The following is a 23,822-nucleotide window of genomic DNA, read 5'->3' as shown; positions in this document are numbered from 1 at the left end:
CATTATTCCTCAGTAAAAAAGGGGCCAAATTAAACATGAATTTGCATGTCTAATGTCCTTCTATTTGCTTAAAATAAGCAGCTGCCTTGAAAGCCAGGAAATAGTTGATATCGTCCTAAGTCATAGAGCTTCTCCTTTTTTCTTGAAAATATTACAATGGCAAAAAAAAAAAAAAACTTCTCATGAGTTACCAGAGAAAAAAATTTGCTGCACACAAATAACTGCCTTCAGCACCTCTGGTCATAGAATAATGGATTTATCACATTAATCTTGGAATTGAAAGCGTTTCTGTATTGCTCTTTTAGAAAAATAGAAACATTTAGCTTATTATTCCAAGGAGAGCTTTAAAAAATTCCCCTTTGTTACAACGATTTCTAAATTCTAGGAACCTTCCACAGCATACACTTCCAATTCAAGGGTCATCTTTTCTTTCTGTAGCTTATAAAGAAAAAAAAAGAACAAATCCCTGCCTAGTTATTGAGCCTTTTGAAATATCAGTTCTGAAACTGCCATTTGAATCACACAAAAATCATTAAGTAGTTTTTGTTACCGTTGTTTTTCAGAATCTCAAAATATGGCATAAAATACCTTTCCAAATAGTCAAAGACAAATGTAGCCTCACTTTCAAAATCATTTCTGTATGAGCCTACACCCACAAACACTTCCTCCCACCTGTTCTTCAAAGTGAATCCCAGTGAAATCTTGGAGAACTGTGCAATTAAGCCATTAGCCATAGTTCCTTACCTGTGCATGACATTTCGTCTGCAGACAGATGGTACCCTGGGTGGCAGGCACACCTGGCAATGCCATACTCATTTAGACAGATATGGGAACATCCTCTGTGTCCGCCTGAGCAGGGGTCCTTCACTACAAGCAAAAGTACAAGGAAAGGTCAGTCACCCACTTTGGGGAGGGGGGAAGCTAAGAGGCAAAGAAGGAAGCACAGGAGTGAAGAGCACAGATTTGCCATCAGAGGTCATTTAGCCCACCTTTCCTTACTTACAGCAAAGGAAACTGAGACTCAGAGACATTAAGTGACTTGCCCAAGATAACACACGTAGTAAGCAAAAAAGGTGGGATTTGGTTTTAAGTCATAGCATCATATATTTAGAACTGGAAGGAACCTCAGAGGCCAAATAGCCCAACATTCCCCCTCCCTCCATCTGTCTATCTCTATGCCTGTCTCTCCCCATTACCTCTCTCTCTGTCTCTCTCTCTCTATCCTTTGCTCTCTGTCTCTGCCTGTCTCTCTATCTCTCTGTCTGTCTCTGTCTGTCTGTCTCTCTGTCTCTGTCTCTGTCTCTGTTTCGGTCTCTGTCTCTGTCTCTGTCTCTGTTTCTGTCTCTGTCTCTGTCTCTGTCTCTCTCTCTCTCTCCAGAATGGTTGAACCAATTCACAACTCCACTAATAGTTCATTAGTGTACCTATTTTCACTTATCCCTTCCAGCATTTGTTATTTCTGATAGATGTGAGGTGGTCCCTTAGAGTTATTTTAATTTGCCTATCTCTAATCTATAGTAATTTAAAGTATTTTTATATGATTGTAGATAGCTTTGATTTATTCTTATGAAAACTGCCTGTTTATATTCCTTTATAATTTATCAGTTGGGGAATGGTTTTTTTTTTAATAAATTTAACTCAGTTGCCTATATATTTGAGGAAAGAGGAATTTATCAGAGAAACTTGCTGTAAGTTTATATATATACACATATATATGTATATACATATATGTATATTTGTATATATGTATGTATATGTATAGACACATATAAATATATATGTATATGTGTATATATGTATGTGTATGTATATATATTTATATATACTTCATTGTCTACAGTACCTTTTATCAAAATATAGTTTCTCTGTCAATTTTAATCAGGTCTGTTTTTACTTTTGCTTTGTCTGAGGTCATCATTGCTATCACTACTTTTTTTTAACTTCAACTGAAGCATTGTAGAGTCTGCTGCTTCTTATTTTAACTCTGTATGTGTGTCTTTCTGTTTCAAATGTGTCATTTGTAAACATGTTGTTGGATTCTAATTCCTAATCCATTTTGCTATGTCCTTCTATTTTATAGGTGAGCTCATCTCATTAGCATTCATATTTATGATTACTATGTATTTCCCTTCATCCTCTTTTTTTCTATTTATTCTTCTTTCTCTTTTTATACTCTCCCTCCTCAAAAGTCTGTTTTGCTTCTGACTACTGCCTCCCTTAACCTGCCCTCCCTTTTATCATCCTCACCTTTCTTTTTTCCTCTCCTATTTCTCTGTTGGGAAGATATTCTACACCCAACTCTCTCTCTCTCTCTCTCTCTCTCTCTCTCTCTCTCTCTCTCTCTCTCAAGAGGCAGAGAAGCCCCCTGTCTTGCTCAAGATCATGTGGGTAGTAAGCAAAAAAGGTGGAATTTGACCAAGGTCCTCTGTTTGTAAACCCACTGCTCTGTTTGGAGGAAGGAGGAGCTCCCTTTGTATCCCCAATATTTAGGGCAGTGTCCAGCCATAGCCAGTGCTTCATATATACTTGTTAATTGACTGCTGATTTATTCTTTTCATTGTACCCATGTGAGAGTGGGGCTTTTTTATAGCCAGGATGGCACCTGCTTGATCACTCTATGAATGAAACTATCTTTGTTCTCACAGACAGGACTAGTTTGTCCACTCACAGCTCACATTTTTGTAGCATTTTTGAGTTTATAAATATTTTCATCACAATAACCCTGAGAAGTATAAAGATTGTATTCTCCATTTTACAGATAAGGAAACTGAATCCCAGAGGGATGAAGCAATTTGATTAAAGGCATGTAGGCACTTAGTAGCAAATTCCTGATCTCTTGAGTCCAAATCTGTGATATGGCCTATTCACTATTATTTTCTTCTTCCAACAAAGGGCCCATTTTCCTTACCACTTACCATCACTAAGTATGCACTGAGACCTCAGCATCTTCTATACAAGGTCAAGGAAAGGGGAAATAAGATAGATGATGGAATGTTCTAGTTCTACCAATTAGAAAATGATTGGCAAAGGGTCATGAATTGGTAAGCTAACAACAGATTATTCTAGATTCTCAATTTGCACCACAGTCCCCAGTCCATGAGGCAACTTTTGAAAAATAAAATACAATTAGACGAAGACCTAGTGCTCTGCCAGGTATGCTGTGGGGCCATCTGTCAGTCAGTCAGTCAATGAGCATTTATTAAGTGCTCACTATGTGATGGACATTGTGCTAAGCATCATGGATATAAAGAGTAACTGTCTTCAAAGAGTTCACACTTCAATGGGGAACCCAACATGTAAATAACTAGATACATACAAAATCCATAGAGTGAATAGAAAGTAATCTGAGGATGGAAGGCACAAAAATGAAACAAGCCCTGCCCTCGAGAAGCTTACAGTTTTTTGGGAATAAACAATATTCATCCAGATAAGTAAACCCGAAATATATTCAAAGCAAATCATATGATAGCTGGCATTTATATAGAGCTTTAAATTTTGCAAAATAGTCTTCAAATATTACCTTATGTGCTTCTCACAATAACTCTGGGAGAGAGGTACTGTTATTATCCTCATTTCACAGACCAGGAAACTGAGGCAGACTGAGACTAAGTGACTTCCCCAGAGTCACACAGATTGCAAATATTTGAGATTAGATCTTGGTCCAGCACTATATCCTTCTCTCCTTCCCCAATAAACATAATATTTTCTATTTTGTGTATATGTTGTATCTCCCAGGAGGAACTTTTGAAGATAGAGATTGGTTTCTTTTTCTGTTTGCATATGTGACACCTAGCACGTAGTAGGCATTCAAAATGCATGTTAGATTGAATCAAAGACAAAGGATAATGTTTGGGAATAATTTAATTAATAACTTTACAATTTTGAACTTTGGAGGTTTCCCAAGACAGATGCATAACCAAAATATTCTTTTTGGTCTTCTCAGGTTCAGACCTACACTTTTCTCAGAGACTTTAGACCTCTAAGTCTCTATAGGGTTAGAGGACAAGGAGTCTGGTGTTCTCAGTAGACAAGGAATATCTATTTATTTCAATGCTATGGTCAAGGAGTGTCCTTCCAATGGAGGAATCCCTAATGAATGGCTGGCTGGCCTTTTGAAGAAGTACCAGAATCTCCGAGGGATGTCAAATTGTTATACAATTCACCTCTTTTCAAAGAAAACAAAGAGTGCATTCTTGAATCCTCAATTAAACTAGGAAATCAAGGCCAGAAATAAAGGCTTTCTGTTGACTCTACACATTTCAGTAGATTTCTATTCCTCTTTTTCTCCATCAAACCAGTAATATTCACACTCATAGAATTTTTGGACTGGAAGTGATCTTCAAAGATCATCTAATCTCATTTTAAAGCAGAGGAAACTGAAAGTCAAGAAAGTAATGATTTCCAAGGTCACATAGTTCACCATAATGGAACCAAGCCTACAGCACAATTTGATAGACTTTGGAAATGGAAAGGGCTTACTAGACCAACCCTCTCATTTCACACTAAAGGAAACTCAGAACTCCAATGACTTGGACCAGGTCTCAAAGCTGGAAAGTACCAGAGTCAGGATTCCATCCAGTTTTTCTGGTTCCAAATCCAATGCTTTCTTTCTTAGGCTAACTCTGGATCTCAGGTCTCTTAACTCTCAGTCTATTCCTTTTCTTGTTATTTTTTTAAAGATTAAAATATGAAAAGCTTTTGCTTTTAACGTAACTTTATCACTGAATATAATATAATTAGTTATAATATAATATATAATATATAAATGGAATAAAAACAATATATAACATATATATAATGTATATATACATATATATAAAACAAAGCATAAAAGAGGAAGAGAAAAAAATCAGTTTAGCAAAACTCATGAATCCATCAAGCATGACAACATATGTGATATCCCACACCTAGAGGCTTCCACCTCTACAAGGAAGGGAGGAAGGTGAATTTTTATTCGTCTTCTTCAGGGTTAAATTCAGTCATTCGAAGACTTACCCTACTTTTCTATTCATTTGGCAGTTACTAAAATGTTTTTTCTTTCCTAAAATTGTCATATATGGAAATGGCGGCCAGGAAACAGTTCAGTATGGACCAAATACTTCATTGCTTCTGTAATCTCAGATCCTAAGTCTCCTGATATTCCTGTGGTTTTTATTTATGATGTTAAAATAGTGAAGACTCAAAAGAAATGCCTCATTCCCTGAAACTTTGCATACAACTTGGTGACCACAAATAAGCACATAATTTGGATGGATGAGTTGGCACTATTCCCACTAACCAAGTTCATTTAGGAGCAAATAACACATTACAATTTGTCTCGGTGAGCAAGTCCAAACCAGAATGAAAATCGTTTCAGAGCCTGGATTACTTTTCACAACTTTAGACGATGTCTAACCGAAAACATTCAGCTTTATTTTATGCATTCCCAATTTCACCTAAAACTTCATTTGATGACTTTAAAAATATTGGGCAAGAAGTGGAAGATAAAAAACCCATTTCAGAGTTTGAGTATAACTATCATTTTTACGCAAAATTTAAGTCCCTGCACAAACTATAATTTTACAACCTCTTGCATGATGAGCTACTGAAATTCTGACTTCCTGTGTTCTTGACTTGTTTGTAAATTAGAGTTTACTATTCACTGGGTAGGCTGAATTCACCAGCCTACTTCATTAAATTTGAAAGGTAAAATTCTTGAAGTAACAGAGGGTTATTGTACATTGATGTTGCTAAATGTTCATAGGCACTAGAGCTAAAAGGGATCTCAGAGATGTCCCAACCATCACAGGAATAGAAAATGGATCATAGGAATAAAGCTGAAAGGGATCCCAAAGGCCATTCAGTCTAATCACCTTCATTTACTGATAAGGAAACTGAGGCCCATAGAGGTATAATGACTTTTCCAAAGTCACACAGATAGTATCAGAGACAGGATATGAAGCCAAGCACTCTGATTCCAGAGTCATTACTCCTTCCACTGTGGCTTTCTATAGGTACAATTAGTAGCAACAATGTTAAGTCGTATCCCAGAAACACAAATTTGTCAAAGTTCCTCCTTGACTTCTGTCCATTGAAAACTGTAAACAGACCTCCAACAAAGGAGTTTCCCCTCGTCTGTCGTACTCCTCTACAATGCAAGGGCTGCTTGGGCAGAGCAGGATAGGTCATGATTGTATGTCAAAGGAATCTGGGGGAGATAAAAGTAGGGGTTGTTGTTCAGGGGTGTCTGATTCTTCATGACCCCATCTGGGGTTTTCTTGGCAGAGATATTGGAGTTCTTTTGCCATTTTCTCCATTTTATGAATGAGGAACTGAGGGAAATAGGGTTAAGTGACTTTCCCAGTGTCTGAGGTTGGATTCGAACTTGAGAAGTTGCAGCTTCCTGTTTCCTAGCCCAGTGCTCTAGTCACTGCACACCTAGCTGCCCTACAGGCAAGGGAGGTGGGCCATATTAACAGGTCTCCTTCCTGGTTCACCTGCTTAGGACTAGCTTCAAGCATATAGTTATAACGACAACAAGCCATAGCACCCTTTAAGATCAAATCAAATCCCTAATCAATCATCAGGTGCCCACTATGTTGCAAGCAATGTTCTAGGTGCTACAAAGACAGGATCAAACAACCATTTACCTCAAGAAACATACATTCCATAACCGAGGGAGCAACATGAGGGGTAGCGGAAAGGAGGGGATACAACATTGACACATATGACCTACAGCACTATGTGTGTGTGTGTTTGTTCAGACCTGTGATTGCATTCATGTAGGGAACTCCTGGTGTGGAAGCTTAACTCCATCAGCAACTCATCTTTAATTTCTTGTGTTTGAGAGTTGTGTGGGTCTGTGAGATATTATAAGACTTGCTTGTGGTTACACAGATGTTGTTTGTCCAAAGTGAGATCTGAATCCAGGTCTTATTGACTCCAAGGCCAGCCTTCTATCCATTACTACATGCTGTTCTCTCTCTCTCTCTCTCTCTCTCTCTCTCTCTCCCTCCCTCCCTCCACACACACACACGCACACACACTCATATGAGTGTGTGTGCATGCACTCAAAACTGGGGAGATCAGGAAAGAAGCTGAGGATTCCAAGAACCAGAGGTGAGAAGCAAGAACATTCCCAGAATGGGAGATGGTCTATGCACAAAGGTACGGTAATGGGCTATTGTGAACAGGCTTGCAAAGCACTTTTTATACCTTAACCCCATAAGGAAGTCTGTGTGAGTTTGCTTGCTTCCACTCCTGAAGCTCTGAGAAGTTGTGACTTGCCCAAAGTCACATGTTCTTTCTTCCCTTATTCAAACTCAACTCAATAATATTTATGAAGCACTGACTATGTTCCAGGCACTGTGCTGAGTGCATATCCTCATCTCTCATGTCTTGGACATCATTCTCTACTGTCTCCCCCTTCACATCAGACTCTGATGAGTAAGTGGCCCTTCCTGTCAAATCGAAACCCACTGCATGTGCACTTGATCCCCTCCCCCCACCTTCTCCCACAAACTGCCCCTCCCATCCCCATTCTTTAATCACCAATCTTTCCCTTTCAGCTGCCTCTTTCTCTGTTGTCTACAAGCACACTCATGTCTCTTACATCACACTTATGTTTCCTTGAAGGAAAAAAAAAACCACACATTTAATTCTACCTTCCCTGCTAACTTTCATCTTATATCATTCCTAAACTTGTCTGCAATTTTGCTTCTGACCTCATTATCCAACTGAAATTTCACTCACCAAAATGAACAATCTTTTAATTGCCAAGTTCAATGCCCATTTCTTAAGCTTCATCCTTCTTGAACTCTCTGTAGCATTTGACATAATTGATCACCTTCTCCTCTTGGATATTATTCCTGCTTTGGGTTTCCTAACAGCTCCTTCTTAAGTCTCCTTTGCTGGAAATTCATCCATGTTCTCCCCACCAAGCATGGGTATCCTGCAAGCCTTTGTCCTGGACCCTCTTCTCCTTCCCTCTTTACTATCTCTTTCAGTGATCTTATTGTCCCCCAGAGGATTAATTATCATCTCTATGCTGATGATTCTCAGATCTACATATGTATCCTTAGTCTTAAAGCTGTGTATCGCCAAATGACTATCAGGCATTTCAAAACGGATATACCACAGGCATCTCAAACTCAACATGTCCCCACAAAACCAAAACCAAAACAAACAAAACCCCCTTCTATTTCCCTGCAAATCTTTCCCTCTTCTGAATTTTCCTACTACAGTTGAGGGCATTTCCATCTTCCCAGTCACGAAGGCTTGCAAATTCAGTATCATTCTCTACTTCTCACTGTCACTCACCCCACATGTTCAATCCATTGCCAAAACTTGTCATTCCTAACTTCTTGAAATCTCTTATATTTGTCTCCTTCCCTCAGTTCACACACCCATGACCCTTACTCATATCTTTATAAACTTCAGTATTGGAATCCCCTTTTAACAGATATCTCTGCCATAAGTCTTTCCTCACTTCCACCTATCCTTTACTCAGCCGACAAAATGACTTTGCTGAGCCAAAGGTCTGATCATGTCACCTCATTAAATAGCACTGGCTCCCTATTACCTCCAGGATCTAATACAAAGCCTTCTATTTGGCATTTAAAGTTATTCATGATCCCTTACTACATTTCCAGTCTTCTTATAATTTACCCATTTCTATGCATTCTTTGATACACTAAGTTCTCTACTGGCCTATTGGTTCTTCTCCGCATGTGACCCCACCACCCTGCTCCCTTGCCCCATCACTGCATCTTTGTGCTGACTGCTATCCTCCAGATCTGGAATGTTCAACCTCCTCAATTCTGCCTCTTAGAATCCCTGGCTTCTGGGCAGGTAGGTGGCAGAGTGAGTAGGGCACAGGTCCTGGAGTCAGGAGGACCTGAGTTCAAATCCGGCCTCAGACACTTGACACACTTACTCGATGCGTGACCTTGGGCAAGTCACTTAACCCCAATTGCCCTGCCTTCCCCCCTCCAAAAAAAGAATTCCTAGCTCACTCCAAGGCTCAGCTCAAACATCATCTTCTCAAGAGGACTTTTCTGGTGCCTTTGGAAGCTGAAGTATTCTCTTCTATTATCTTCATTAACTATTATTAGATTCTTAAAATCTACTTTGTATATACTCAATGATTTACACATTGCCTCCTTCCCTAGAATGTAGGTCTCTTGAGGACAGAGACTTAATTGCTGTGCTTTCTATCCCTTGGACTTAGCACACAGCCTGGCAAACACACAGTACATGCTTAATAAATGATGGTTGATCATGGCTTAGAGATTTGCCTGGGAGCACCAAGGCATTAAACTACTTCCTCAGGTTTCTACAGTTGTATGTATGAGAGGCAGGTCATAGACTCATTTATTCCTGAACCCAGGGCCAGCTATCTATATCTATTACATCATTTCGACTTTCCATGATGGTGATGATGATGGTGAATAATTATAATATGTAGATTAATTCAAAGCAGTAAAGACACAAGTTGCTATCCTGCCAATATGTTTTTGTCTTTAGTGATTGGTAAACTCTTATACAATTGGATAAAATGAGTTTTCTATAACTGGGTGAAAGTATTGGATGCAGGCCCATCTCCTGCAGATTCAATGAAAGTACCTTTGATATAACTCCTCAACATATAGTACAATGGATAGAAACAGACATTTATCATGTGCCTACTTGGGCAGTTAGGTGGCACAGTGGAGAGAACACTGGGCCGGTAGTCAAAAAACCCTGAGTTCAAATCTGGCCTCGTTCACTTACTAGTTGTGTGACCCTAGGCAAGTTACTGAACCCTATTTGTCTCAGTTAACTTATCTGTAAAATGAGCTGGAGAAGGAAATGGTAAATCACTCCAGCGTCTTTGCCAAGAAAATCCCAAATAAAAAAAGGAAAAGAACCCATTTGTACGATAAATATTTATAGTAACTCTTTTGGTGGTGTCTAAGAACTGGAAATTGGGGAAATGCCCATCAATCAGGGAATAGCTGAACAAGTTGTGGTATGTGATTGTAATGGAATACTATTGTGTTGTAAGAAACAATGAGCAGGATGCTGTCAGAAAAACCTAGAAAGACTTTCATGAACTGATACAAAGTAAAATGAGCAGAACCAGGAGACCACTGTACACAGTAACAGCAGTACTGTATGATGATCAACTGTGAATGACTTAACTATTCTCAGCAATACAATGATCTAAGATAATCCCAAAGGAGCCATGATAAAAATGTAATCTGCCTCCAGAAAAAGAATTGATGGCATCTGGATATGAGCTGAAGCATACTATTTTTCACTTTCTTTTTTTGAGTTTTCTTATATAAAATGACTAACAGGGAAATGTTTTACATGATTGAACATGTATAATGTATATCAACTTGCTTACTGTCTAAGGGAGGGAGAGATAGAATTTGGAACTCAAAACTTAAAAAAGAATGCTAAAAATTGTTTTTACATGCAATTTGGGAAAAATAGAATATTATTTTAAAAAAGAAAATCTCAAATGGATCACAAAGAGTTGGACACAACTAAAATGACTGAACAAAAAGCCCCTACTATGTGTCAGGAACTGTGCTAAGCATTTTACAAATATTATCTCAGTTGGTTCTCAAACAACTCCATGAGGGAACTGAGGCAAACAAAGGTTAAATGACCTGTCCAGAATCACATAGCTAATAAAGTGTTTGGGGCCAGATTTGAACTTGGTTCTTTCTGACTATAGGCTCAGTGCTCCATTCACTTGCACTGCCATACAAGTTTGGGTTTCTTCGACTTGATCTCTATAATTTGAGAACCATTCATTCCATGCAGTCTGGAGGTTGTGAGCTTTCTGGATCCATTAAAAATTCTGGTTTTAAATTTGCAGGCCAGCGTACTCTCTGGCAGGTTATGGGTAGTAGTTATTTTCTGTGATAATACCTGATTGCAATGCTGTTTACTTGTGGAATTCTCTAGGATATTTTCAGTTTTATATTTGTGGAATGGGAATTTGTTGTCTATTAGTTTATGAGGAAGCACAAGCCTCTGGTGTTCATTATTCTTATTATTCTTATTATTGCCGTCATTCTTACATTTATATGGCACTCTGCTTTCATTATACTCGATATTAACAAGACTCATTTCATTGCCACACCACATCTGCCCCATTTCCTCAGAGAATCAAGCCTTATTCCCGTACAATGCTATAGATCCGTTTTATCTCGCCCCAGGTAAAATGTGAGAAAAATCTATTGAGTTCATACCGTGAAGTGTGGCCACAGTTGATGTTTCTACATGCTTAATGAGCAGCTTATAAACTTTAAAGAGTCCTCCCAAGCAACTAGAGGGGTGGTCATTATGAGGCTTAGAAGGGGGCACCATCATCTGATACTCCCTAAGATTCTAACACAGGCTCCTAATTGACAGCCTCTCAGTTTGTGGGGCTCTCTGGTTTCATTCATCATTGAGCAACATAAGTCTCTGTATTGATGGATGGAAGAAAGCAGGCAGACTTTCCTGGTGCTTCTACAGTTTAGTCTGGCTGTCAGGCTGATGGGTCCAAAGTCTCACATTTTGGACTCTGCTGCTTAATATTCATGTCTGGCTCACATCTCAGCAGTGGCATGAGCATTGGCAGTTGGATTTTTTAACTAGAGGCTAGCCCAGCTGGAGATCCCTTTCGAACACATCTTTGGCCAGAACCAACAAAGAGGTCTACTGGTCAAACACTACCGCTTCCTGGGTAGTAGCTGGCTTAGAGAATGTCAGTGCAAGTATCGAGCAAATTAGCAGGACCCACTCAATAATAACTAAGCATCTTATTTAATTCAATGCAACACTCATTGATTAAGTAACAACTCTATGCCTGGCACTTTAATGGAGCCCAGACCTCTGATTTCTCTGAGTAGGGAAATCCCAGGGGGGAAAGGTCCTCTACTAATGTGGATGGTAATGTCACGTATAACGAACTTGTCTTAGTGAATTCCTGGGCTACTGGAAGGTTAAGTGATTTGCCCATAATTACATAGCTAGAATGTTTCAAGGTGAGACTTGAACCTAAGACTTCCTGACCTCAAGGCTGGTCTCTTATTACCTACTCTGTGATACCTCTCTGATGCTATGCATACAAATACAAAACATGAAAACCTCATAACTTCCACTGACTGTATTAGGTAAACAGACAAGTAAATACAAATCATACTCAGAGTATGTGGTATGAGTGTAGACACAGAACAACTATGAGGGATTAGGAAAAGCCTTATGTAGGAGGAAATACCTGACCTAAGACTTGAAATGGGGCAGGATTCCAAGAGCTAGAGGTAAAGAAAGAGAGATTTCTAGGTGGGGGTGGGGAATGGTGGGATTTAAGGACAGAAGGAAGGGAATCTTTGCAAATCCATCAAGGAAAATTAAGTGAAACATAATGAGATTCCTTTGGGGGCCTATTGAATATGAGATGCCCATGAGATATGCAGGAGCAGTCAGTATGGGAATTAGAATTTAGATTAATTTGGCTGGAGGATAGAGTAGGTGAGGAATAGTAATATGAAGTAAATCTAGAGGTTGGAGCCAGACTATGAGTGGTTTTCAATGGCAAACAGGTCTTTATATTTTATCCCAAAAGCAATGGGGAACCCATGAAGTTTTTTGAACAAGGGAGTAATGTATTAAGGTATATAGCAATATCAGTTCAATAATTGTGTGCAAGATGGATTAGAAAGGGGAGATACCAAAATTAAGTAGAACAATTAGTAGGATTTTGAAATAATCCAAACAAGGGAGGATCAGAGCCTGAACTAGGGTGGTGGCCGTGTGACTGTGGGAAAGGGAATAGAGAAGGAGAGATCCATTCAAGGAGAATTAACAGAACATGGACATGCCTTGAATATGATGGTGGGGAGGGTGGTGTGAGCCTGGGTGACCAGAGAGAAGGGTTGTTTTCAACAGAAACAGGGAGGTCAGGAAGAGGAACGGGATGACAGGAAATGTGATGAGTCCTATTTTGTACATGTTGGGGTTAATCATGGGACATCCAGTTGGAAATATTTGTACTTATTATAGATAGCAGCTACCTATTAGCAGCTACCAATTTTGATCTGCCCTTTCCAGTCCAAAAGTCATTCTCCTGGGCAGAGAAAGGAGAAACTCCATAAAAATTGGGCATCTTGGCCTCTTATTTCTTGTCAATTGTCATTGCTTTGCCCACCCCAAACAGTGGTCCCATACCTTCTTTGATTCTTATTCCCTCAGCCCACCTTAGCGTGTCATGGCATCACCTCCCTGATGTCATGGTCCTCTTTGAAAACAAAGAAGCAATGACAACTTCTGTGAGTAGAAAATAAGAGCTGCCCCACTGGGGACCCAACTGGAAGTGGCCAGTTGGGCAACACAGCTTTCCTTCCTTGTTCCTTCCTTCCTTCCTTCCTCTCTTCCTCTCTTCCTCCCTCCCTCCCTCCCTCCCTTCTTTCCTTCCTTCCTTCCTTCCTTCCTTCCTTCCTTCCTTCCTTCCTTCCTTCCTTCCTTCCTTCTTCCTTCCTTCCTTCTTTCCTTCTTCTGTCTTTCTTCCTTTCTTTCTCTCTCTCTCAATCTCTCTCTCTCTCTCTCTCTCTCTCTCTCTCTCTCTCTCTCTCTCTCCATTCCCTTTGTCCACATAAGGTAACATACCCTTACCTGCAGGTGAAAGGAATGTACATTTTGGTTTCTAAAACCTTTTTTTTCTTAAACCTTAATCCCAAATCACTCTGACTCTCATTGATCGGCCAACAATAGGTCCCAGGCCAAGTCCCACTTGGTCATTATTTCAGCTCTGATTGGCTCAGAGTAAATGTAAATAGCAAGTGTTTCTGTTTTGGCCAGAAACCCTGAGGGTGTTTCCCTTCCAAATTGATTTTTTTTAACTAGGTAAAGGGGCCATTCTCTGCCTCATTTCTTACCTAGCCTTAATCACGGAATGGGCATTGCCTTAGTCAAACTGAGACCTGTTAGAGACCTTAGCTTAAAAAGGCCAAGGTCTCCCATGACATCCAGAGCTCTCTCCAGTTGTCCTGATGGCTCCAGAGGAGAAAGTGAGGCTAGTGACTTTGCACAGTCCTGCCTCACTTAAATCCAATTCACTTGCATATCATGGTATAACCTCTGTCATGGTCCACTGCAAGAACAAAGGACAAATAACAACAATACACATGCATAGAACCCCCTCCCTTTTATTGCCTGTTTTTCTCATCAGTTATTGCTCATCTATCCTTGAGTACTTTTAACTATCTTTTCAGAATAGTGCCATTTGTTTTATTCAGCTTCCATTTCTTACTTCTGCTTTCACCATGTCTTATTAAAATCTCAGTGAGTTGGTGAACTCCTTGTATATCTGTACTAGCCTCATTAGACATCTCCCCATTCACCTGCTTCTCAGAATAGCTTCTCTGTGACTTCAAAATCTCACTCCTGAGGGCTTCAACATTCCTCCAGATTTCACTCCCCCGTAGACTGGGGGAATCATAGTGGGAAACTCATGGGGACTTGTCTATACTTCCTCTGAACTCGTGAGATCTACTTTCCCCAAATCCAAGGGAGCATGTCTCACTATGCTTGACTTTCTTTTATTCTATTATAATTTCTAAGATACAGTCTTCACTTTTCCCCTTCAGGATTCCCATCTTTTCCATCCCAGTAACCTGTTCTTTCCTGCTGATGAAAATCATATCCAAAGGACAATTTCCTCTTGTTGGATCCTCCACATTTTGAAGGAGAAAATTATAATTATACTGAGTCAAGAAAACATTATGTCACTAGAAGGAGAGGGGGAGAGAGAGAGAGAGAGAGAGAGAGAGAGAGAGAGAGAGAGAGAGAGAGAGAGATCTCATCCCAGATGTCTAGATAATTAGTCTCCCTTGAGGACTATATCATATCTTCAGATTAGACTTAGCGTGATTTTCTGAGGAAGGAAACGAGTGCCATCTCCTGGAGAGGTGTCAAACTGATAAGGTAAGTGAGTTAAAGCTTAGAATTAGAAAGTTGAAGGTTGATGGGCATTGTCTTCCAAAGGAGAGCCAAATGGTACAGAGCAGCAGGGCAGAAGTGAGCTGAAAGAGCAGATGCTACACATTGAGGACCACCAACATTCGGAAAATTTCAGATGTCAATGAGCATGGCATACACATCAGAGCTATGGAGGAGAATACTGATGCAGGGGTGGAAACTCTAACCATCACTGACCAAAGTCTTATCAGGACAAGACTTGAGATGTCTCTGGAGAGAGTGCTTATTTTTTTTTGGGGGGGGGGTATCATTACTTACTATGGGACTTAGATAGAAGTAAGTCCTGTTTCCATTGGCCTGTAAAAAACCAAACCAAACAACAACAACAAAAACCCCAAACTATTCATAATTGAAACCCCAGAAGCCTACAAGGGGAAATGTTAGCTATTCTTAGGTGGTCCCCAAATAGTTATGGTAGGACAAAGAACTGGAGAAGTGAATGATCCTCATATGTGCTTTCTCCCATACCATCCAACCTCTCATGCCTACTCATGGAAAGGGCACTGGAACTGGAGTCAGAAGAGCTGGGTTTAAACCTAGGTTCTGCCATTTGCTCCCTGTGTGACCTTTTTAGCCCAATTTCTTTTGTAAAAAATGGGAGTTAGATTAGATTTAGGGTTCTTAACCTTGGGACAATAAACATATTTTTAAAAAATATTTTGATATTATTTAAATATAATTGAAAATTTCAATATAATTCCACTATAATTATTTTTCTGTGTAGTCCTAGATTTTTATATATTTCAAAACATTATTCTGAGAAGAGGTCCATGGATTACATAAAGCAGCCAAAGGATCCATGGCACCAAAAAGGTGAAGAATGCCTGGATTAGATCATATTTAAGGTGCTTTCCAGGAGGGGCTAAATCCTGAGGTTTTATGAATGGAAATATTGCAGAAGCACTACTCTCTTGTAAAGCCCTGCATTCAAATCTTCAAACATAAAGGTCATTTCCTGGCTTACTAATATTGGAAATAGATTACAGCAGAAATGTTATGAAGAATGAGGGAGTTATGTTTCCTTGACATGTTAGCTAGAGAAGCAATGGGTCAAGAGGTCAGCTGACCTTAATCCTTCAATGTCATTTATTTCCCTGCCAGAGCATCTCCGTGATCATCAAGAATTCTCAAGCCAACATATGTGTGTATATATATATAGCTCAAATATAACTACAACAATACTTCACCTCAACATTCATTTATTGAGTCACTATTATATGTTAGTCAGTGGAAAAAGAAAGTGAAACAACCCAATCCAAGTCTGTAAGGAGCTCATGGTCTAATGCCTAAAAGTAAAAAATCTAGAACAATTTCATCACATGATCCAGCCAGGTAATATCTCCTCATATGGGCATAAGACATGTACACATATCTATATAATGAAACATATTGAGGAAGATATATATATATATGTATGTATATATGTATGTTTGTGTGTATGTATTACAGATATATACCATGCAATGTTATGGTATGTCCTTCTCCTTCTCTCTCTCTCTCTCTCTCTCTCTCTCTCTCTCCCCCCCCGCCACCTTTCTGTCTCTCTCTCTCTCTCTCTCTCTCTCTCTCTCTCTCTCTCTCTCTTTCTGCTTCTCTCTCATTGTTTGTCTTTGTCTCCCTGTGTATCTCTGCATTGTTGGAAGGAGTTTCCTTACCTGGAAGTTCCTTCTATTAATCACTTAAGTAATTAAATCACAGGAGTTCCAGGCCCAACCCAAACAGTGTGTTTGTGTGTGTGTGTGTGTGTGTGCGTGTGTGTGTGTGTGCGTGTGTGTGTGTGTGTGTGTGTAGAAGGGCAGCAGGACAGAGGGTGGAGGTCTCAACTACCTGATCCCCAGGCTCCTTCCAATTGTATACATCCCCTGATTCCCCTCTTATCTTTTCAGTCTTCTATGCATACAAGACTCCTTCTTATCTTGTTTCTACCTCAGTGCCTTCTTACATTCATTATTTTTAAGACCAAAAATAAAATAATCATGATCTGAATTTACATGGGGCTTTAAAAAAACCTCCAGAAAGGTTGATGATTCTGAGAGAAGGTCAGTGGTTTTAGGCTCCTGTCCCAGGCTGTGCAGAAATAAGAGGCAATTTGCTGGAAATTAAAAAGGGATTCAAATTTAGTGCCACTTCCTCCCGGTTTTCTGGGCAGTCTGTTAGACTAGGCTGCCTTTTGACTGAGCCTGTTTATAGAGAGATTTCATGGCATTTGCTGATTCCCCACTGTGCAAAGCTTAGGATTCAGTCATTGGAGACAGAGTCAGTGACCTCCTTGCAGGCCTCAGTAACTCTGGGAACTTGAGATCCAGAGGCAGAGAAGAGCTAATGACACTCACCAGGACAACACCAGGCATCGCTTCTCTGAATTTCTGGGGATTCCAGGTGTATAGAAACCACAGGGAGGTTATTGACAGGGCACTGGGAAGGCAGCATCTCATTGGAAAACCAGAAGGTGCCATCACAATCTCCTTAGGACAGCCAGGGCTGGAGAAATTAGTGATTTCTCCTTGGATGAGTAAATAGAGGAGGTTAAGTGGGTTAGCTTCCTTATGTTTCTCTCAGCTTTTTGTTGTTGCTGTATTGTTGATTGTTCAGTTTGGGGACATCAGAGGTGGTGTTTGGAGAGGGCTAGTTAAGAAAGGCAGTGTGACTTAGTGGGTAGATTTTTGAACTTGAACTCAGGAAGACCAGGGTTTGAGTCTCATCTCAGATACTTAGCTACATATGACCCTGGGCAAATCCTTTAATGTCCTGTTCTCTCTCTATATCTGTCTGTCTTCTCTCTTTTTCTCTCTTTCTGTCCCTCTTTCTGTCTTTTCTGTCTGTCTCTATCAGTCTCTGTCTCTGTCTCTATGTTTCTTCAGCCAGCAAATAAGGATAATAACATCCGTGTACCTATTTCACACAGTTGTACAGATTAACAGAGACAATGTCTGTAAAAATTCCTGATAGACTGAAAGCTCCTTAAGGCCAGGGATTTTGTCTTTCTGTATTTGTGTCTTCAGCACCTAGCCCAGTGCCTGGCTCATACTTGGTGTTTCCATAAATGTCTGTTGATTGGTAGAAACATTTTGTAAAACTTGGAGGGGTGTGCGTGTGCACACACAAACACACACACACAACTACTATTATTAATCTTGCTATTTACACTTTTTGTCTTTCCGATCAACTCTTCAGAGAGGGTACAATCCCAAGTTTCTCTCCCAAGCTCCTTCCTCAGATCACCTTCTGGTATGTATAGTCTTATCATCTTCCTGTGAAGACGCTGTTTGAGCCCACATGATGTTGGCTCCCTCAGAGATCTTCCCAGTCTCTGTAGATGGAGGTCACCAGTGTCCATCAATCTGCTTCACCTTCCTGACTTCAGCTATGTGGCTCCCTCCTCTCCATTCTAGTCCTGCTTTCATATTTATACTTTGGTCTCTGACTCTCTGCTATGCTCAGGACATCTCTGTTCAGCTAGCCTGCCCTTATCTCTGTCAACATAGCCCCAAACCATTTTTGTCTCTCAAGCCCTTGACTCTGTCATCTTTGGCCATCTCCTCCTCTTTCTCTCCTCCACCAAGTCCTGTCTTGTCTTTGATATGGCTTTAAGGTGAGCCTTCTTCTTCACCATTTCCATTACTACCAAACTAGTCTAGTTTGAGAATACCTGGATTCTAATCTGGCCTCAGATATCTCCTGGCTATGCAGTCCTAGGGAAGTCACTTAATCTTTCTCTGTCTCAGTTTCCTTAACTCTAAAATTAAAGGATTGACCTTAATAGCTTCTAAGATGTCTTCCCTCTGTAAATCCAAGGATACTGGATGAATGAAACAACCTGCTAATGGCCCACTCTCTTGCAGTCCATCGTTAAGCTTCTTAAAATAGCTTTCTTGCTTCTATTCTATAATTCTGCTCTAGCCATTAAAATGACTCCACTGTGTGCCCTGGACTCTGTACAGATTTCAAGGCTCTGCATCACTTGCCTGCATCCTACCTTTCAGATCATTTCTCTAGTTCCTTCAAATACTCCCAATGTAAGCCAATGCATATTCCCAGTCAAATATGTGCCATGTTAACGTCCACTTCCATTAGTTTGCTCATGCTGATACCTTAGCTATGGATGCCCTCCCTGCTGCCCTCTATCCCAAATCTACCCATTTGTTAGGTCTGAACTCAGGAAATAGTTCATATTCATTCTCCAATTATTGTACTCATGATCTCAGCTTCACCACTTGGAATTTGATTATGGACTACCATTTATAATCCTTTAATATTTCATGCACCTATGGAAGACTTACAGACTCCACTTTTTACCACCACCCTCTCCTACCCTCCCCCTCCCCAAAAAAGAGGAATGCATTTCCTTCATCTAGTATCTTTTTTCTCTCTTGAATTTCTGATACAAACAAGAGAGGGAGCGTTGTTAGTCAGATCCTTGACCCAATCAAGAGAGAGAGTGGCCTTAGTTTTCTATGAAATTTGATCTTTCTTCATCTTCTGTTTTTTGGCTACTATAAACATGAACTGAAAATTCCTTGAGTCAGAGAATTTTGTGTTAGAAAAAAAAAGGCTGTTGGCCAGCCTCTCTCCAAACACAATTATCTATAAAGGTAATAAAGGAGTCTCTGACATACTTCACTTAAATGTAGAGTAAAAAATGTTTTTTTCCACCTCTCTTAGTTTCCCAATTAGATTTTAATCTCTTTGAGCATACAGTCTGGCTCTGAAATAGTTATTTAAATCAATTCAACGTTAATGCTATCTCTACTTAAGGTTACCTTCCATCTAATCTATATTAATCTTGTGTGTTATGATATATATGTCCACATATATGTATGTGTATACACACATATATACATATTTCCCCTGTTTCCCCCATTAGAATGTAACCAGATTCTTGAGGATAGGGTTCATTTGGTTTTTGTTTGTAATCCAGACTCAGCATAGTGTTAGGTACAAAGGAAGTGACAGACAGAGATGGACAAAAATGTGGATGTGGAATTCAGCATCACTCACTTGATAATAAAGAAGGGATAAGCTCAACTGGAGCAGAGGTGGGATCACAGGGTCATAGACTAGACCTTGTTCAACCTCTTGTCTAACCCTTCATTTGCTATATGAGAAAACTGAAGGCCAGAGAAGGATGTTATGTGACTGGCCCAGTATCACACACGTGAGAAAGAAAGAGTTAGGAGTCAAACCCAAGTTCTGTGGCTCCCTGTGGGAAAGAATATTGGATGAGAAAGGTGGGGAAAGATGGTGGAAGGCCTTGGAATTTAGTCCAAGAAGGTCGAATGTTCTGTCCTGTTGTTAAAACCCACATGTTCCTTTTGTCCTCAGATTAATCTCTCTTTTGTATCATTTTGGGGGTCACTCCTGGAAATAAACATCATAAGAAAACTGGAACAAAGGCAACTGTCTTTCCTTTGTAGCTTTGGGGGACCAGTGTCCACTTTCGTATCTCTAGTTTGAAAAGATTCAGAATGAAGGATACTTGGGCAGGGGAAACAAAGGGAAGAGAGTGTCAAATCATTAAGAGGGATGGAGAGATTGAAGCTTAAGAAGCATGGATTTAGAATGCTGCCTCCCCACTCTCTCCAGCCTACAGAATATTAATGGCTAAGTGTTCAAAGTGACTTAAGCAAGGATTTGGGAAAGGAAAGACAGGAGAACTCTGAGAGAGGAAGCCCAATCAGTCAATCAATTAACATGCTGACAAGGTCTTATTATGTGGTTACTGTGTGCCAGGGGCAGCTGGGTGGTACTCACTGTACCACTGTATAGAGTGGTAGGCTTGAAGCCAGGAAGATTTGTCTTTTTTAGTTCAAGTCAGGCCTCTGTGTGACCCTGGCCAAGTCACTTAATGTTGTCTGACTGTTTCTCATCTATAAAATGACCTGGAGAATGAAATGGCAAAACCACTCTAATATCTTTGTTAAGAAAATCCCAAATGAGGTCACAAAGAGTCAGCCATGACTGAAAAAAGATTAAATGACAACAACTATATGTCAGATACTATCCTAAGATGCTGGGGATACAAAGAAAGAAAGAAAATTGTTCTTGTCCTCAAGGAGCTAACATTTTATTAAGAGATAAAATAAAATCATATATAGCAATGCATAAATAAATACTTTTTTATTTGTTTGTTTTTGGTGGTGGGTGGGAAGGTAAACCTTCATGCAGAATGAAGATATCAAATACCCCTAAGGCTCCCCCATTCCAAACGAGATTAAAATGAGATTGTGAATCACCTAACAAAAGAAATAAAAATACAGTAGAATGTAGATAATGTTAATGTGTGTTTTTCTAAATCAAAATGCAGCCCACAGGTATCCTTATCAAAGATTTTGTGACCCCTATTTTTATTTGAATTTGACACTATTGCTATAGAAGGTGCCACTGGAACTGGATTTTGAAGAAACTCAGGGATTTTAGGAATAAAGACATTCTGGGAACAGGTGACAATCTGTGTAAAAGTATGGAGGGCCAGAGATGGGGTATTAAGTATTAGGCGAAGGGGTGGGGGGAGTGAAAGGAAATGAGTCAACCTTACTCTCATTGGATTTGGCTTATGGAGGGAATAATATACACACTCAATTGGGTATCTTCCCATACAGGAAAGTAGGAGATAAGAAGTGGGGTATGATAGAAGGAAGGGCAGATTGAGGAGTGGGGTAGTCAGAAGCAAACATTTTGAAAATGGACAGGGTCAAAGGAGAAAATAGAAGAAATGGGGGGGGTGGGATAGGATGGAGGGAAGTATAGTTTGTCTTTCACAACATGACTATTATGGAAGTGTTTTGCATAAGTACACATGTATAACGTATATTGAATTGCTTGCCTTCTCAATGAGGGTGGGGAAGGAAGACGGGAGAGAATCTGGAGTTCAAAGTTTTAAAAACAAATGTTAAAAAATATTTTTACATGCAACTGGGAGATAAGATATACAGGCAATGGGGTATAGAAATCTATCTTGCCGTACAAGAAAATAAGGGGGAAGGGAACAAGAGGAGGGGTGAGGTGGGGTGATAGAAAGGAGGGAAGATTGGGGGAAGGGGTAATCAGAATGCATACCCTCTTGGGATGGGGGATAGGGGAGAGATGGGGAGAAATTTTGGGACTCAAAATCTTGTGGAAGTGAATGTTGAAAACTAAAAATAAATAAATAATTGTTAAAAAAAAAGTATCAGGCAAAGAAGCCCCTTCTGGATGGATGATCATACAGTAAGTGAGGGAGAGTAACAGATCAGGGGAGCCAGATTTCAAATGACTTTACATGTTTAAGAGAAGAGGGAAGGGTTTAAATAAAAATTCTAGGCACAATGGAGAACCACCACAGTTTAGTGAGTAGGGGAAGTGCAGTTAAGTAAGCAAGCTTTTATTAAGTACCTGTGCTAAGTGCTGGGAATGCAGAGAAAGGCAAAACGATCCCCTGCCCTCAAAAATTCCCCACCCTCAAGAAGCTCAGCATGCAAACAACCATGCATAAGAACTCTATGTACCAGATAAATCTGAACATGTTCAGATATGGATTTTCGGCAAACCACCTGCAGTGGTGGCATCCATTTTCCTTGTTCCCTTGACATTAGGCAACCTAACCCTCTTCCCTCACCCTCTGCTCTGGCTTATCTTCTTTGCCATCTCCCATAGACACAGGAGACAGCAGAACTTTGAAAGACACAATGATGATACGTGTCTGTGACCTCTGGCAGGAAAGTCCCTCCAGATTCAGTGGCTGGACAGTGATTGAGTTCCCCCACCCTAGTTACTGCTCTGCTCTGCCTTCCTGCTTCTCACCCCTCACACCCCACCATGCTCTCCTCCTGTTGTAGCTAAGGAAGTCAGTCCATTATAAAGGAAAAGCTGCTCTGGATACTTCACACTCAGGCTGGTATTCACAAAAGGCGGCATTGTGGCAGACTCTGGGATCTTACCTTTTATGGCCTACTGGACCCTTAGTCCGTTTTTTTTTTTACTGCTGGTCTCATAGTTGCTTTCCCCCTTGATTGTTATTGTGGTCCTTCAGTGAAGGCAGCTGTCAGCCACCCACCTCTGCTGGTCCCTAAGATTTCATCCTCTTTGTCAGGCTCATGTTGCTTTTCCATCCATCGCCTTGGGCAGTGACACCTTGTCAGCAAAATCCCTGCCCTGTGCCCATCAGCCCTGCCACTGTCACTGTGCTGATTGACAGATGGATTTGTTGTAGGTATTTTTTTTAAATAAAACTTTAAGTGAGCCATGATTCATTCCTCAGACCAGGAGACCATATATAAAGACATTCTAGACCTCCAACTCAGTGCGCTCCCTCAGACTTTGGGCAAACTAGAGTTGTGCTATTTAGAATGCACTCATGTTTCAGTTACCTGCATTTATGCTGGCGAGACTGATGCAGATAAACCAACTGCATTTTCTCCTTTCTTTCCTTTTTGCCTCTTAAAGGTAAATATAGGTGTCTCTGAGTGTCTTGAAACATTCAAACATGGCAATGAAAAGCTGTCATGGAGGGTGAATTTGGTAGGAATCAGGAAATGCAGTAGCAAGACCAACAGCCCTGGAGCGAGAGGACACTGTTCAAATCCCACTTGGGATTTCTCCCTTGCTAGGACCTGCCAGACTTGGTGACCTTCCTTCCATGATGAGGCATCAGAAAAAAGGCTTTAGTAGAGAAAGTAGTTATTTAAGCTTAATCTCTCTCTTCCAGTCTCTATGGTATAAATACAGACATTCAGAAACAGCATCTGTTAAATGATAATGCAAATAGAAACCTTAGAGAAAGATTTACTTTGGAGAGGTGGACTCAGAGCAATAGTTTAATATTAAGGATGCCTGCAGAAAGGGAAGGA

General features: G+C 40.1%; 1 protein-coding gene across 1 annotated transcript in view; it reads right to left on the bottom strand.

The window, feature by feature from the left end:
• Positions 1 to 23,822, bottom strand: part of LOC118847055 (multiple epidermal growth factor-like domains protein 6) — a 773,415-nt gene that overhangs the window by 173,036 nt on the left and 576,557 nt on the right. The window contains 1 exon segment of the mRNA XM_036755675.1: positions 745 to 867. Coding sequence (XP_036611570.1) covers positions 745 to 867 — 123 coding nt within the window.

The sequence above is a fragment of the Trichosurus vulpecula genome, chromosome 4 (assembly GCF_011100635.1).
Source record: "Trichosurus vulpecula isolate mTriVul1 chromosome 4, mTriVul1.pri, whole genome shotgun sequence".
In the NCBI taxonomy this organism is placed as follows: domain Eukaryota; kingdom Metazoa; phylum Chordata; class Mammalia; order Diprotodontia; family Phalangeridae; genus Trichosurus; species Trichosurus vulpecula.
The sequence above is the reverse complement of the archived record's forward strand: the minus strand, read 5'-3'. Positions and strand labels throughout refer to the sequence as shown.